Source organism: Xiphophorus couchianus, chromosome 6 (genome assembly GCF_001444195.1).
Source record: "Xiphophorus couchianus chromosome 6, X_couchianus-1.0, whole genome shotgun sequence".
Lineage (NCBI taxonomy): Eukaryota > Metazoa > Chordata > Actinopteri > Cyprinodontiformes > Poeciliidae > Xiphophorus > Xiphophorus couchianus.
The window spans coordinates 13790151-13808289 of NC_040233.1; the positions used below are offsets into that span (position 1 = coordinate 13790151).

Below are 18139 nucleotides of genomic sequence, written 5' to 3' on the forward strand. Positions count from 1 at the left end.
TAGGGTAGTTAGTGTTTCTAAACTGCCCTTAGGTATGATTGTGAGAATGCATGGTTGTCTGTGCACTGGCTCTCTGTATTGCCCTCTGACAATCTGCTCAGGGCGTATCCCGTCTGTCGCCTAGTGAATGCTAAAGACAGGCACCAGCAACAATTATTGTTAATGACAAAAAATCTGAGAAAATAAGCTCAATTGCATAAGAACAACAAATATGTGTTCATCTGTAAAAGAATAAAGTTGTTTTGCCATACCATGTTGAATAGAGTTGTTAAAGTGAAGAAAGGTGACACTCAGGTAGCACTGAACTGGTTTTACACTGAAAAGGAATGCTACAAGTGTGATGTTTTCTTTGAGAGTTTTTTTTTTTTTGAGGAAGTCAAAATGATTTGCACTATATGCCCTATCAATGTTTGAGAAATTTTGGTGTGGTGCAGGAGATGTGCATTAGCTTAAGGTGTTGATGTTTTTCATCTTATAAATAAAAACTTTTTAGTTAATGTTACCAATACAATGTAGTTCATAATTAGAAGAACGCTACTTTTCAACATTCAAATAAAAATCTAAAAGCATAATTGATATTCAGTAGCCACAAGTCAACATTTTGTAAAGTCTTAGGGGTATGTATGTTTCCACATCTAAAGGTGAATAGAAAATGTCTGTAGCAAACTATAGGATTTAGATATAGACATCCTAGCATGTGAATGTGCATTGATCCAAATTAGGGGTTTTCAAAGCACTGAAGAGCTAAAACAAAAAACATCTCATGGCATGACACTGGCACTGCCATTCTTTATAAATAGGGGGTGATACTATTGGGATGAGACACCGTGCTAGTTTTCTGAAGCATTGCATTTTGTGTGAAAGTCAAGAAATTACATTTTGATCTTATCTGCAGAGCAACATCTTCCACATGACTGTTGTGTCCAATACATAGATTTTGGCAAACATGAGATCTAATGTCTTTTTCCGTAAAGTTTTCTTTTTGCACTCTTCTATAAAGGTCATCTCTGTGGAGTGCATGGCTACAAGTTGTCCTGTCAACAGGTTCTCCTACCTGAGCTGTAGATCCCTGCTGCTTCTCCAGAGTTACAATAGACCTTTTGTCTGCTTCTGCAGACGATGCAATCCTTTAAATAAACCACCATTTCTTGGTGGTTGGCAATTATTCCACACTCTTTCCATTTCCTGATGATGCATTAAACAGTAGGAGATTCCATAACCACAAGGCTTTCAACTTCTTTACAACTTTATATTTGATGTTGACCGCAGTCCTCTTTGTTCACTGTTCACAAACAAACCTCTGAGATCTTCACATGTTTATTTCTACATAGATTAAATTGCACATACAGACCTTGCTTAAAAAGTATGTGACTTCTAAAGGCAAGTAAGTGTTGAGGAGTGAGGTAATGTTACAGATGGGCTCAATAAAGAGATGGGATCACATCAGGGATCCTCTCTGGGACCTTTTCCAGTTTGCATTGGTGATGGACATGTTGACAGATGGGGTCAGGCAGGAGGCCCCATGGAGTTTGATGTTTTCAGAGTACACTGTCATCTGTAGTTAGAGTTGGGAACAGGTGGAAGAGAGTCTGAAGAGGTGGATACTCTGGAGAGAGGAGGAATTAAAGTGAGTAGAAGCAAAACAGAATGTATGTGGATGAGCAAGAAAGAGACACGTGAAGAACAGTGAAGCTCCAAGAGAACTTCTATAAAAAATGGATGAGTTGAAGTTTCCATGAGCAACTATTCAAAGCAATGGACATGGGTGAAGAAGATAGTTCAGGCAGGGAGGAGTGGATATACACAGGTGTCAGGAATGATTTGTGACAGAAGGATAGCTGCAAGAGTTAAAGGTTTGGTTTACAAGATTGGAGTGAGATCTGCCGTGATGTATAATTTGAAGGAGATGGCACAAACAAAAACACACAGCGTAGGAAGTGACAGAGCCGGAGATGTTAAATTTTTTATTAGGAGTGATCCAAAATAGACAGGACTAGACATAAGCACATCAGAGGGACAGCTTAAGTTGAAAGATTTGGAGACCAAGTTGAAGAGGCGAGGAGATGGCTTAGACACGTGCGGTGGAGGGATAGTGAGCATATCAAACAAAGAGTGTTTCATTCAAAACTGCAAGTGAGGATGAAAGGAGGAAGAATGCAGGTTTATAGATTTGGTAAAGACGTATATGCAGAGGAATGACATGGCAGAAGGGGTTGAGTGAGATGGAGACAAAGACAAGGTTTTTCCTCGACCATGCAGCCTTACATGCAGAATATCTTTCTTTGAATATGATTTTAATGCAAAGAGTGGAGGAGACAAGTTTGAGTCTGTTATAATATTTTAGAGCCTTGTTGCGCAATGTTTTGAATGCCTTTATATATGCTGACAGCATAATAAAACTCCACACATTATACATTGCCTTTGATTTTTAATGTGACAGCCTAGGGCGATCAGTGCCCCCTTCTGGCCAGCCTTCTCCAAAACATTCTGGATGCGCCCCTGCCTGAAACTCGAAATAGTTCAATTTCAGAAGAAAATATTGAAGAAGTGGAGTGTAAAAATCCGTTTCAACTCTGTTTTCTGCAGCGAAAAATGTTATTTGGAAGAGAATAATAGACTGATATTCGTAATGATGCAACAAAAAGGAAATTATACAGTCGCAAAAATTAACAAATACAAAAAAACTAACTATAGAAAAAAAATCACGTAGAACAAAGTTGTTGCAAGATTATCATAAATACAAAGGAAACCATGAATTGTTCCTTATGGTTTCCTTTGTTGCTTTCCATATCTGAGCTCAGATCTATTGTTGTATTGTCCAGCATGATTCAGGTTGACATACTCCCCAGGCAGAGGGGACGGGATAAAATTAGACGGAGGGATGGATCAGCTGTAGATAATATCCAGTAAGAATCAGCTGACACTTGTTTACACAAAACAAAATGTGACTTGCATTCTGTCTCAGTCGCAGATTCAATCTGGAATCGGGAAACTGGCAGCATAAGGATTTTTCTTTTTTCTTTACTTTTCCCCCTCCTTTTCATTGGGGGCATTATTGCATCGTGGGAATAACACAATGTGCACCGCGCTTACGCAACAGAGATCGTCATACTGCAGAGGGTTTGCGGGGCAAGGACGAAATTAAAGCGAGCATTTTTGAATTCCATTTTTGTTAATCCCACTGATTTTCTGAAGGGATTAGCGGACCGAGCATGATAGAGGCACCGCTGGTTCGCCTGGCACCGCTCGGATCGGGAGCTGCAGACAGTAAGTGCAACACAACCTAGGGTCCAGAATGCACTGAGAAATCTTATTTCTTAGTGCTTAGTCCTTTTCCATTTCTTTCTTTCTTTCTTTCTTTCTTTCTTTCTTTCTTTCTTTCTTTCTTTCTTTCTTTCTTTCTTTCTTTCTTTCTTTCTTTCTTTCTTTTTTCCCCTTCTTTTTCCATCTTGATCTGCTGGGGATATATTGCTGTTACTTATGCCTTTATTTTCTTTCTCTTGTTAACGCCTAAGAATGAGAAGCCGCGCTGGAATTCCCACCTGATTGTTTTGGCGCACGTTTTGTTGAGACGCACTTTAGTTTTTGATATTGCGCAAGAATTTATCCCAACTTTAGGGTGATTTTAGATGAGTGGACTGAAAATTCACTTTTACATATTTATCCAGGTACACTTTTCATTTTTGTTAATGCTTTAAATCCTGTTATAGTTATAAATGACCTATTTTGGTGTTAATATTTAGCAAAGGACGTAGCAATAAGTGATGGTTCTAAAATGCTTGACTAAAGCATAAATCTTTTTCTTTTTTTAAGTAAGCGACTCTTTTCTTTTCTTTGTTTTGAATGAATGGCACAAACAGAGAACTTATTCGGGGTTTAACACCCAGTATTCAACAAAAGAAAATAAAACATCTTATAGGCCTACTGCTTAGGATTGTAAGGTCTCAGTAGCAGACAGCAGTTGCTTATTCTCATTCTAAAGGATTATCCTGTGCCCTGCAAAGTAATCACTGGATAATGCAACGTGACTGAATCCACAATAAAGATCTCCTCCCAGGAGAGAAAGAGCAACCAGCGATGGATGTAACGGAAATGTCTCAATCATTCTTGTAACAGCTTCTAATTCTCTGCTTTTTTTTTTCCTTCAGAATATTTCAGAGCATAATCCCTTTTTTGTATCGTCCAACCAATGGATGAGGCTAGATCTGCAGGTAATGTTCTTCCTAAATCCACTTGCCCTGTACCAACTGGCCTTCCCATCAACTGGGGACTCATCACTGGCCCTGTTCCAGAGCCTGATTTCGGAGCATCTTCTTTAAAGACCTCGCTGCCTCCTCACCAGAGTTCAGCCTCGCATGCGCTACAGACCAAAGTGAAGTCGTTGACTCAGAGAAGAACAAGAGGCAGGGAGAGGGAGAAGGACAGAGAGAAGCTGGATGCAGGTGAGATGCGCACAAGTGGCTCACCTGGGCAAAATTCATCTGAAGTACTCCTGAGGCAGAGGCAGAGAGCCAAAGGCCAGTTGTTTGTGCCGTCAACCTCCTGGCGATCAGGTGCTGCAAAGAACTTGAGCAGCAGTGATGAAGATGAGGAGGTAGAGGTTCAGGTTCGATTGGAGATCCACAGTCCTCCTGTGGACCTACAAACGGAGCAGGGGACAGAGGAAAGCGATGAGGAGAAGTCAGAACAAAATGAGGGCCAGGTCAACTCTTATGGGCTCGAGGAAGGCACCAGTCTGGAAAGTCTTCTCTCAGATAACTCAAGTAGTAGCAAGGATGAGCCATCGCTTCCTCCTCTGCCTGCCGTCTCCTCCTCTATTTCTACTACGTCTGCTTCCACCTCATCCTCTTCTTCAGTGAGACACTGGGCACCTCCAAAGGGCTTCTGGAGAGTAGCAAGGCCAGAAACATTGCTTCTCAATGGGGTTGACCCTCACGACATACCCCCAACATTACCCTTAAAGGACTACACCCAGATGGAGGAAGTGGAACCGGAACCTCAGTGCAAGTCCAAACCTTCTGAATCAGTCGGCAGGAATGAGGCACAAAGTGTGGCTGAAGCCACTGAAGCATCATCAGTGTTCAAACATTCAGATAGTGTGGAATTTTATCTGGACAGATGTGAACAAAGCGAAGCAGATGTGGTGGATTCAGCCAAAGGGCTGTGCCCTTCTGACAGCTGGGAAAGCATGTCTTCTCAAAATGGAGTGCTGCATGCCGATCTGAAGCTTAGGGTGAAGGAGAGGGCCTACGCAAAGCTGAGGGAAAGACAACAAAACTGCAGAGAGGCGCGTGATCGCCACGGAGGAGAAAGCATCGACTACTATGGGGACATAACATACAGAGTTGATTATAAAGGTAAGCATCTTAACAGGAAGCAGTGTTATGTAAGGTCAGGTGGAAAAATGTGTAATCAATACTTCAAACAATCTATAAAAATACATGATGGTACCTAGATGCACTTCCCTTCTTTATCTTTCTTTGTTGATAGTTTTTTTTAAAGTAGATTGCGTCACATAAATGATCCCTAAGAGAGCTATGCAATGTCTGACTATTAAACTCGATTAAACCTCCAACAATTCATATAAATAAAAGTAACCTAAGAATCTTTTTTTAAATTTATGCTTTAGGTATTTAAATTTGATCAAAGTTTATGCAGGCTTTCTAATTAATAACTTCCTGTTTCCCATGGGAATGAATATGACATAACACAGAGCCCCACTTCTTTTAGCTGCTCGTCGATATAAAAAATAGCAAGAGGATATGCCATGCAAGAAATTTTAAAGAGATTTGATCTTCAAAAGTTTTTTAAATTGCCTACAAGAAAAAAAGACAACTTTCCTGAACATTTTATTTGACCTTTATTTAACCATGAAAGTCCCATGGAGATTTCAAACTTATTTTTCAGGGGAGTCCTGAGCAAGCGGCAGCAAGAGTTACGCAACTTGCACAGTCACATCTATAATTTAAAAAGCTTAAAACAACTCCAACTGTGACAAACATGGCTAGATGAGAACCCCATGTTATCTTGTTACTATGCACAGTAGCACTTGTCTAAAAGTTAAGAATAGTGGTACAAAGAGTGGGATTGTGGGCTTGGCAATAGGAGCAATTGGAGCTACATAATTATTTATGAGGCATGCCTGAAAAGAACCTCATATGTCCTACCTTCACAAATGTAAATGTGTGGAGTTTGATTGCTCACTACTGGTACTTTTTGTAAAACTGAATATTATGAGACTAAGAGGTAAGTTTTTTGAACAACAAACATTATTAGCTGGTTTTAAAATAAAAGCTCAATAAGGAAATTTCTTACACTTAGTTTTAAGTATGATAGAGAATCTGTGATGCAACCGGTGAGTTATCGGCCCCGTTTTGTCATTTTTGGGAGATAGGTTTCACCCTCTTTGCCTGCTGCTGGTGCTGGACTATGGCAGGCTCAATGCTGCCAGGCAGCTGTGGCTACAATATTGTGAATAACTGAATGCAGTGTAAAGCCCTTTCTAGCTTTCTGAACTAGATAAAGCATAATCCAAGTACAGGCCATTTAAAAAAAAAATGCATCTTAACGGGAAGCATGACGTCTTTCCACCGAATGAACATGTGAAATCAAATTAAAGATACATTTTCTCCAATTTTTTATCATACTGCTCCAGCACAAAGGGAATTTTATTGTAAAGCTTTTATACTTTTTTGTTTTTCCCCAAGGATGCCACTAAGTATAATTTTAGGCATGCTCATCCTTATTATACTTATACTTATTGAATTCTATATATGGGAGCAATTTATGTGTTGACATGATTTTGTTTTTGCATCATAAATCTAAACAAATCTTACAAAATATGTGGGTAAGTCCACTTTGTTTACCATCCAGCTGTTACAGTCATTCAAAGTGCCATTCACGAGCAGTTGCATGTCTGCTTAGGATGTTATGTTAAAATGTGGTTTGTAACCTGGCTGGTCCCCAGCTCTGAACAGATGTCAGATGTGCAGATGTGCATGAGGCTGTTGCTATTATTAGCAGCCAGCGCAGTGGGGGAAGTGTCCCTGTGTCGGTATCTCAGTTTGAGCGATGCTGGGTGTCTTTGTATGCTTGAGGATGAGAGATTATGTATTATCCCATGATGTTTATATATAAAAGTGTACATCTGCTGACAGGCGATGAAAAACATATAGAAGCATATTCATGAAAATACTCTTATTTCCTCCAGTGGCAAAATAGTACAGGTTTTCTGTTTAGCTGATATTAACTAAATTTAATTGTATCCAGTATATAAAAAACATAATAAATAAGCAAAAAACATATTTATTCAAAGCAGAAATGCCCCCCTTAGGTTTCAACAAGAATGTCTGCTTTCTTGGTTGCTGTGTGGCTCCAAGTAAGATCTACATGAGTAGTGAACCTTAATTAAGTACCCTGTGCTTTAACATGTTTCCAGAACGAAGAGTTTCAAAGACAAGCTGTTCTAGTTTTAGAAAGCCACATTATAAAAAATTGCTTTTTCAAAATGGTACATTTGAATTACAGCTTACTTGGTGTTCCACATCTCCTCTGACTTGTTTTTTTTGTTGTTTTCTCCTACTTTATGCCAGTATCAGGGGACCACGATGTTCTGGAAAACACAGACACCACACTTCTCGCTCAGGAGCTTGAACCGTATTTGAGGTAAGCTTTGAAATTCTTTGTTTGACATTTGTTGCATGTGGTGAAATACAACCCATGTAAAATCCATCTTAATATCTACTTATAAAGTCAGTTTTGTAGAAAATGTGGATGGTCAAAGCAAGGGACCTTTAACAAGAAAAGACAACCACCAATAGTAATCGCTAAAGAAGCAGGTCTATTCGGGAGGTGCTGCATACAAGCACATTGGAAAGTTGAGGTGACAGTAAAACAAAGCCCAGTCAAGAGTTTGAGTGAGACTCAAAAGGTCTGGACTTCTTCCAGAGCCACCCTTGAGTCAGAGGACATCTCAGAAGTGACTTATCTGGCTGGCGCTGGGTGGCTCAGTTCGAAGGGTATGCACACCATGTGCAGAGGCTATGACAATCATCTGCAAGTGTTGGTGTTCTGTGTTTTGTCAAGTCCAAAGTCACTGCAGATCCTTACCAGAATATTTTAGAGCACTCTATGTTTTTCTTCTGCTAATAAGCTTTATGAAGATGCTTATTTCTGGCAGGCTTGGTACCTGCCAACACTACAAATAGTACAGACATCTAGCTTAATGACCACGGCACTGATGTAATTTATTGTCCAGTAAACTCACCTGACCCAAACCTCATGGAGAATGTATGGGTTATTGAGAAGAGGTTGATGAGAGACACCAGGCTAAACAATGCAGAAAAGCTGAAGGCTGCTATTGAAGCAAGGCTGGTCACCTCCATACCTCACTGGGTTAATACAACAATTATGTCAAATTAGCTTGGAACATGGACAAACTTTTCAATGGGCTTTTGTACTAAAAATCTTTGCTCACTTGCCCATAATATTCAAATGTTCCATGGACCTAAATCGTGTGGTTTCATTAGCTGTAAACCATAATGATATCACCCTCTGCATAATTCATTCACTATAGTGAATGAGTTACACTTTAAGGACTGAATTACAACAATAAATAAAAATATTTGACTATATTCTCATAACCTTTACCAATCAGAGATCTCTTAGAATCGGCTGCTAATTTCCTGAAGGTTGTAATTGATTGGATGAAACAAGGTGACAAACTCTAATCTACTAAAACACACTGAGCTCTCATCTTGGCACTCAGGAGAGAATGAATCACACTCTGTCCATTCTAATGATAATCCACGTGGCTGATGTATCATGCTATCTTTATCACTGGGCCAGGGGATAAAGAAGTACAGACGATGAAGCACAATGCAGAGCAGCTTAGCTGTTGGGTGTGAGGATAGATGGATGGATGACGTTTCCCTTTGCTGCTTACCATCGGGGCCACGCCCCAGTCTTTTTCATCTTACATTGCATAAGACAGCTTAGGAAGATTCCACTCGATTCACTCAATGTTAAGTTAATCTTTGAAAAGTATGATGTTGAAATGTATCAGCACAGGCCGAACTATGCACATTTCAACATTACCTCAGGTATTAGCAGTACTCAAAAAAGTGCAGATCTATTTCAGTCTAATAATTCTTAAATCCATCATTCCCTTGCTGTTTTAATCTCATGTTTTGGTACTAATTTCCATTTTTATTTCGATCACCAGGTCACTTCTTGTAATAAGCGATGAGCTACCTTTAAGCCCAAGGCATGAGGAAGCCAAGCGTCTTCTAGAGCGAGCCAGGCTCAAGGCTCGCTCCAACCTCCTCAAAGACGACCGCCCCCGACGCTCTCAGTCTGATCAAAGATCCACAGTGTAAGTCGTTAGTTTATTGTGTTGTTTTTTCCTCTTTGCTTTCACTTATGCATGTCTCTTTGTTGTCCATCAAACTGCTCTTTGCCTGGTTTAGCGAGTTACGTAAGAGAAAGCTTTGAAACCTGACTGCCCTTTGTAATTACAAGGCTCAAACTGACAACTCTGTGAAAATATTTGCTCTTATTTTGTTTATGTAACACGGCAGCATCACAGCACTTCAGTTATTCCCAAAATACTTTGTTGTAAGCGAGAAGCATTTAGTTAATATGGGATTATGAATATTTGCAATATACCTTTCATTCATGAACATGATTACAACATGCAGCAGTAACTGAGGCAGAGCAGTACTTTTACACAGTCATTATATAATCTAAGATTGGATGTTTTTGATGAATTGGCAATGGTCCTGTGTTCTAATGCTGAGAACGTGAAATAACTTCTTCTGTATTGTTCATTTGTGTTTTTTTATTAGGCTTAATACTGGACAACATTGGTTTACATTGACTCATCAGTGGTATAAATTTATTTGGGACTTTAATGCATTTAAACCACCCATTGTTGGTGTACATAATGACACAACGTACAACTGCAATGACTTTTAGAAACTTTTCTTAGTAAAAGAATTGAGTTTGCTCCTCTGAACTTTGGTTTAAAATTAGACATCAAAGCTTAAATGTATTCATGCAGTCCAGTGGTTTTCAAACACAGCATAGCTACACTTTGAGGCTTCTCACGTTTTGTAATGTTTCAAACCAGCCATAGGGTAGTTTAATGAGATTTTATGTGATATACTTTTACTGACATTTTGTAGGAAGGAGAAATTAATTCATGTATTTTTTACAAATAAAAAAATCTGAAAAGTAAGACATGCATTTCTAATCACCATTTACTCTGATCCTACCAAATCAAAGCCAGTGCAAACAATTGCCTTTAGTTTTCTTTATTCCTTTAATATGGAAAACTTGCAAAAAAATCTTTTTTGAGTTTTGGATATACAAGGATTTGCACAACCCTTTCATACAATGTAAATCTGACTATTTGAGTTTCTAAATTAAAATATTGCATGCTTAATTTACAGTTTATAGTGTTTATTTGTAAAGAACAAACAAACAAACAAATAAACAAACAAAAAATATCCACAGCTCATTTGGGAGAATTTGTTGAGAGAAGAAATGAGGCTCATACATGCCTCAAATCTGGCCTATATGGAAGAGTTGGATGAAGGAAGCCATTGCTGAAAGAAAGCCATAAAAAGTCATATCCTCCTGAGACCCAGAAAAAAAAAAGTTTTTGAATTTTTTTTTTTCACTACATGACTCTTTGGAGTGAAAAAACATCACTACAACTGAAAAAGTTTCAAAACATGTTTTTATTTATTTTTTACAGTATGTCCTTTGGAGAGGACATCGGGACTCTCTTGTGGCAAATATGAACACATTTCGAGGCCCAGGATGTCCTCCCTAAGGACCAACAGGATTTAACACAGTGGCATGTATGGTTTCAGAGTTATGAACAAAAAAACCTATGTCCTCCACAGAGGACAAAAATATATTGCTGGGTCTCTGAAGATTGGAAGAGAGTCATGTTAAGGAGACAGAAAGCATAACAAAGGAGGGAATCTGGTCATATTGAACCAAAACTGTACTTTTTGGTCTAAATGCAAAAAGCAATTGGTATTGCCTTGAATAAACCATCCAGACCCTGATGGTGGTAGCTTCATGCTGTGGAGATCAAAAGGAATAGAGAACTTGGGCAAAGTTGATGAAAGATGAATAGAGGTAAGCATAGGTCAATTTTGAAAGAAGAAAATCAGCTAGAGGCAACGAAAGTCCAAAGACTTGAGCAGAAACTCAAATTTATGACCTGGCACTATGATACAATTATTTGGCTCAAAGCATATTAGCGTAATTGCACTAAAAGACAGTTCTACAAGTTACTGGTAACAAACGCATGCCTCATTTTTCAGGTTTGAAAATAGTGTGCAAACCATGTTTCCTTTTGTTTCCATTTCACAAACAACTGTGAGGTAGTCTTCTTCTGTTTGATACTGAAAAATGTTTTCTGAATCACGTTCTTCCTGTTAATAATTTCTACTTTCATTTATCTGAAAGTAGAAAAAATGTTGCACACATTTACGTAACAATGCTAGAAATGTCATTGATAATTACATAGTTTCTATTTTATACAGGAAAAATCATCAAGTTGAACCTCCCAATCACACAACAATACAGAAAACTGTTCAAACCAAAGAAGATTCTCCATCCCAAGCCTCATCTGGTCCTCTTCTGGTTCCCACACAAAGGGACTCTTCTCCGGTGAAACAAGCAGATCGACCAAGACGGTATGGCTGTTCCCCCACACGTGTGCGCTTTGAAGATGAATCCGAGAAAGAAGCTGAGTCCCGCTATCTAGACAGAGTGAGACAGCGTGGCAGACCTGGAATGCCCAAGTCCAGGGCGAAGGAAAGTAATACAGACTCCAGCAGTAGTGGCTCAGAGAAGAGCAGAGGCCACAGGAGTATCTCTTTGCCACCTTCACAAAAGCAAGAAGATCTTGTGACAAACGATGAAACAACTGTTATTAAAGAGATCATAGTGCTGGTGAAGAAATGTGAAGCGTGTGGCTCCGTAGTCAGGGAACCTCAGCTGGTTTCCTCACCTTCTGAACTTCAGAACAGTGAGCCACAGCAGACAGCTTCCCCAGAGGACCCGCGTGGAAAATCGACTTCTGTGTCGGTGCCATCAAACAAACCAGATGCGAGCACCCGCCCTAAAGCTCCTCTTACCGTCACGTTTGCCGGAGCTTATGTGCTGGGAGAAAATAAAGAAAGCAGCACAGGGTGGAAATCTTCTGGCTTTGGGAAACTCCGAAGACGAAGCAGAAAGGGGGAAAATCGTTTGGAGTCTGGTCACGGTCCTTACGGCCCATCTTGGGCTCAGCGACGAAACTCCAATCCACGGAACAGGGTCAACTTGAGCAGAACTGTTTCATTTGCTCCTGGGAGCCCCGTTGCCTTAGAGCCACATTTACTGGAGGCATCTGGTGGACTTAGAGAAGCATCCGCGCCATCACTGCCCATAAAGTCAGCCCTGAAGTCAAGCTCGAGAAATCGCTCATCTGCAGGTCAGTCCACAGTTCAGTTCCAGGTTTCCCCTGTTCAGGGAGGAGAAAGTGGTTCTCAATCCCCGGATTCCCCTGAAGCAAGAAGGGAATCTCCTGTGTCTACACACCAAGGGTCACCAGCAGCAAGCAGCCCAGTACCCTGCATTAGGCCCTCCACTCTTAGATACTCCCCAGCCAGAATCCCCACGGATCTGCCATCGGCTGAAATCTGGGATGCCACATCAGATGGAGCAGGTAAGTGAAGACAAGCTAACCGCTGTGCAGACATTAAAACCTGTAGTTTCTGTTGTTAATTTCAAGCAGTAAATCCAACTCTTGCATTATAAAATTGGTTAATCCTCCTATCCTCTTGTAAATGTACTATATACTGTAATACTCCATGAGAGACCTAGAATTAAAATTCGACTCTGTTTTAATTAATATTTTCAAAAGTTATACTATTTATGTTGATATTCATTTTCGATTAGGTAGAGCAGTTTTTGTTTTTGTTTTGTTTGCAAATTCATATGGATATTCTGATCAGTGTAACCATTTACTGTTATGATTAAGCAGGCGTAAGTGGAGAGACAGGTCCTGGTTCAGACTTTCGAGCTCTGCGAGGCATGGGTATGTCTCGGGCTGAGGACCTCAGAGCTGAGCTGCTGAGAGCTGAACATCTAAAAGCCGAGGCTTTGTGGGAAGAAAGCTCTGACGGCTCCAGGTTTGCACTTCATAATCTTACACGCGAATCTCCTCCTACACTAAAAATGCCACAGCAACAACTCTGCGTGGAGCTGTTCCAGAAGGAAGATTAAAACTAGAACTCTGACAAACAGCACACTTGATACTGCAGCTCAAAAGATTGCGTGAATACTTCCACAATTCTGCCCTCTATTGGAGGGAAAAAGCAAGTATTCTTTTGGATATTACATGAAATCATTTGGAAAGTTAAGCACAACATGAAGGGGATAATTCATAAAGCAGTCTCCTCCATAATTTACAATTCCCTTGCATGTGGTACTTACTGTTTTTCTGCACTGAATTCACAAAGCAGATGGCTCCAATGACATGCAGGTGCAAATATACCCATCCATAACACCAGTAATGTTTTTCTACCAATGTGAGGCCTTCATCTGATAATCTATTTTTACCAATACCGTGCAATAGACCTTGCAAGCCTAACAATAACCTCTCATCTAAGTTGTGGGGTAAAGACAGATCTTCTTTGCAGAGTTCATTTATTTATGCTGTGTTCATTTAACCTTAAAGTGTGACAACATGTTCCCAGTGAGTTTATTTTATTATTATTTTCACTGGAATATAGGATGAAATCAACCTTCTATAAAGCCAGCTGCACTGCAGGTCACTATTTTCTTTTTTATTTCAGTTTTCTGAACAACAATTTGGAGTATATTTCTTCATATATACATCCTACATCTATGAGAATACAAAGTAATTTTTTTTTTGGCTGTAGTTTACTTCAGCATACATAAGCATATATGTTCTTTCCTTTAAACGCATTTATCTCAGTGCAGAGACAGCATGCTAACAGTGAAGGAACTTCTGATCTTCTGGAGCAGATCTACATTAGGATAGTTTCAAAACTAGAAGGATATGAAACTTGTGCACATTTAGAACCTGAAAATAACTTGGTGAATTTTTGCATGTTAGTAAAAAAAAGAAGAAGAAAAAAACATTTCTCCTCTTACAGAAAATTTGATGGGAGGCCAAAACTTTTCCTGCGTCGTTTCTTTTCCTCCATCGGGCTGAATAGCGTTGGCAGACTGGTGAAGGGGGGTCGCTCCAGCAGCATGGAACAGCTCAGTCTCCCCACCATCCAACGGGCAAGCTCTGCCTCACCGAGCCCCACACGGAGACCGCAGCCTACCATTCGAATACAGAGGACACCCTCACTGCAGACCCTGCACACAGTGAGCAAGAAAAACAAACTTTATTTTATGCAAGATTTTATTTATCTCCATTTGTCATTTATTTCTGCCTGACCTCTCTTGAAATCATCAGTTACAAACTTGCTGTCTGACATTGGAAGCACAAGATTAACTCCTTCCATCAGTCATAACTTGATGCACTCACGCCACATTAAACAGAATTCAGCAAGCTCAAACTCTTATCAGTTGCAGTCACTTCTGTTTTTACATTTGTCATAAAGGCACTACTCCTCTGAAAACTGCTCTGTTGAGTTTTGCCACTGTACTATAAATGCAATACTTGTTACAATTCCACTTGTTTGCCACTAGGTGCTCCCACTGGCTCAGCTACGTAAAGCCTCCTCTGTTCAGAGTTTAGAGAGAAGAACAGAACGCTCAACAATACTGGGAGAAGTCCAAATACCATATGGCTTGGCACCCAGGTACAAAAAAAAAGAGAGAAAGCCAAAGAAAGTCAAAAACCAGTGAATAATATAAATATTTTTTTTAAAACACATTAATGAATTTAATCTGTTTTTCTTCAGCCCTGAAAGCCCCCAGATTGAAATTCACAGAGGCCTAAGTGATGAAGATGTAATTGTCACCAGAACAGCTCATCCAATGGGCCGGGTCACACAGGCTTTCCCTGATGGGACTATCTTGTTGGAGCTCATCAAACCTCCAAGTGGCCCCTTTGGTTTTGTTATTTCAAGAGGAAAAGGTCGACCAGATACAGGTAGCATTTCTTTACTTTGACATTTACTTTAAAGCATCGTGGTCAATTGAATGCCTCAGTTTTACAGCGTTAGTCCCCCTAACATGGTCCTCGATGTCCACTCTCCTGCATTTAAAAGTTTTGACAACCATGATTCACATAAATGGCCAATTCACAAGCCTCTACAAAAGCTGACAGTATACTTAAAAGGCAGTTAAACTAGCCGTAGGACCACCTCCACAAATATCATCTGAGCAGCTCAACATAGGAGAGAAAACACAAGAAAAATGGTATTAATCAAAACTCTCATTGTTCACTGACTGTTACCTACAGGTGTATACGTCGAGAAGGTCGGTGATGGCAGGGTGGAGGGCCTGCTGGGTGTTGGTGATGAAATCCTACAGGTTAATGGGGAGGCGGTGGCAGGACTCAGTTTGGACCAGGTGACACGCCTCATGACTCGGGAAAGCACCGCCACCCTCCGGATCTTGCCTGCCCGACGCAATCAACGCTGAACGGCGCAGGATAGACGTGGCACACAGCCATTTCCCTCTGGACGCACAGTTAGCCACTGACCATGCACTGCAAACTGACTAGAGCACAATGTGCACGTGACACAATGCATTTGGATGTAATTCTAGATTAATAGCACAACATAGAGTTAAGTTCTTTTAGAGCAAATAAATCCAGCTCCACAAATATCACAGAGAACTTAAAAATGTGGATATTATTGTGTATTGTGATAGGCTCTTCTACCAACACCTTTTGTTGACAGAATTTAGATAAATAAATTCATTTCTATTTAGTTTTTTGTATTATTATTTTAGCACTGATTTACACTAAATATCATATCAAGATGCTTTACAAGAAAAGTACTTCACGTTATGTAGAGAAATGCGTGATGAAATCAATTTAATCACATCGGCAGATTTAAATTTAACTGTATACATTCCAGTTTGATCATATTTATAATACAATGCAGTCAAATAGATTGTATAAGGCCTGCTGGCCTTATACAATGGAAATGGAAAATACTTTTCCATTTTCGAAAACCGAGATGCAAGCATGGAGTCATTAACTTTGCAGCAACAATCCCTCAAGAGAAAACGTGTAAAGACTCAACATCATTAAATCCAAGTGAATTGAAATTCAGTGATCTTAATTTAACAAATAGACACATTCTCGTTCAACAGCCCTTGAATGAAAAAACATCACAACCAGAAACTATTATTTAATGTATTGGGATTACATGTGATAGAAAAGCAGCAGAAACGGGGAACAGGTAGGAAAATAATGGATGGTTTTGAGCTTTCTTTCTTCTTTTTTTTTTTTTTATCACAAAACATCTTAAAAGTGTAGTGTGCAATTGTTTTCAGTTTTCTTCACGTCCATAGTTTGAATCCCATGTTGATTTTTGAAAATTAACACAAGCTTGGATGAATAGCTTATACTTGCAAAATTCTTTTAAATTCTTACCACAGTTTAATTTAGCCCTGAACATTACTGGGCCATTTTAAAACACTTATTGCTTTTAATGCTTTTATCAGAACTTTTTCATATGTGGGATTTATATCAGGCCGTTCGCTTTGGGTCATGGTCCCGCTGCAATGTGAAACTCCAAACCAAGTCTTTTGCAGCCTTCATCAGCTTTTCTTTTCAGACTGCCCTCTATCCATCTTCTAAACAATTCAGCCTTACCTTCCTGGCTGCCCCTCTCTCTAACGCTCTCCTTGCCATTGTTTAAGGTAAAAGTCCTTGCCCTTAATGTAATTTGCAGTTATGCCATACATTTGTCATTTTCATAGTATAGTGGGATGCATTTGAGCTTGTTCAAGTTTGTTTAAATAAATCCACATCACACTTTTGAATTTTATGGGGGTTTTCTGAAAAATATTTAAAACCATGCACCATTTTCCTTTCACTAAATCCCATACATTTGAGTTTGTGGTCGTGACAGGATGAAACAGAAGTTCATAACTGATATTTAGAAAGGGCCAGTTTGATGATAGACAATGGGAATCAAATCCATTTTTCTTTTTATATGTTGCTTAGTTTGGTCACATTTAACACAGTTTGATAGATTTCTATCATTTTTTTCACATTGTGGGACAATTTATGGCACTGTTCAATACTGATCATCAAAAAGACAAAACTAAAATCTGTAAAAAGCTAAAAAATAAAGAAATTGTTTTACCTTTTATTAAGTACATGAGAGCCCCTGTGTGGAGCACTTTATCCCAATTGTTGCTTTTACTCCATGAACTGTGCTTACTTTCGTCCTCTTCTTTTTTGATTTATTGATTGTAAAATAAAATATTTTATTTTGCCAAACATTATGCTTCAGTGTCATACATTTCTTAATTGTGCACTTTTGCTTCATGAAGCCATTTGTTCACAAAACGTTGGCAATATTGTGGACTTAAAGTTAGAATAAAGTAAGCAAAAAATGAAGATGTCGATCAAATAATTCCAACACTCAAAAACATTCACAGGAGATGTACTTATATATTTATTTATTTTCTTAATTATTGATTGTATTTGTTTGCTTTTCAGCCAGTTTTGTTGTTTGTCTTTTGTCAACCTCACTAGCGGAGATTAGTTCACGGAAATCTGCTGTGAGGACAGGATGCGGAGTGATAGTCGTGACTGGCGTTTTCCACAGGATTGATGTAGAGACGTGACTCCACCAATCAAGTTTTCACCGCCTATCTCTATCTATCTATCTATCTATCTATCTATCTATCTATCTATCTATCTATCTATCTATCTATCTATCTATCTATGAGAAATGGTCTTGTATCCATATTACTTTTACAGACCGGGTAATTAATAATTGAACTATGGGGAGAGAAGCGTGTGGAAAATCCGTTATTATGATGTACCTTCTACCATTAAGGCTTGTCCTGAATGTGCTCTGATAGCATGTCAGCAGTTGATGCTCTGCTCTATTATCTGATGCCTCCAGAGACCGATACGCTGTTATCTCCCCCAGCCATGACTGCCACCCCCACCTCCCATCCG

General features: G+C 39.4%; 1 protein-coding gene and 1 long non-coding RNA gene across 3 annotated transcripts; one reads left to right on the forward strand and one right to left on the reverse strand.

The window, feature by feature from the left end:
• The first annotated feature begins 2756 nt into the window (after positions 1-2756).
• On the forward strand, positions 2757-17449 carry si:ch211-13f8.1 (uncharacterized). 2 transcript variants are annotated; one of them, XM_028019921.1, is made up of 10 exons: positions 2757-3267; positions 4149-5357; positions 7593-7665; positions 9224-9373; positions 11562-12730; positions 13046-13196; positions 14187-14406; positions 14734-14846; positions 14949-15139; positions 15452-17449. In XM_028019921.1, the coding sequence occupies exons 2-10, from the start codon at positions 4190-4192 to the stop codon at positions 15631-15633; spliced, it is 3417 nt and encodes a 1138-aa protein (XP_027875722.1). In that variant the 5' UTR covers positions 2757-3267; positions 4149-4189; the 3' UTR covers positions 15634-17449. The 2 variants fall into 2 exon arrangements, with proteins under 2 accessions (XP_027875722.1, XP_027875723.1); XM_028019922.1 differs by having other exon boundaries at positions 13049-13196.
• Positions 13828-15559, reverse strand: LOC114146134 (uncharacterized). The gene is made up of 2 exons (XR_003595849.1): positions 15450-15559; positions 13828-14397 (listed from the first exon to the last, which is right to left on the reverse strand). It is a non-coding gene; the product is annotated as an uncharacterized LOC114146134 (long non-coding RNA).
• Positions 17450-18139: the final 690 nt, after the last annotated feature.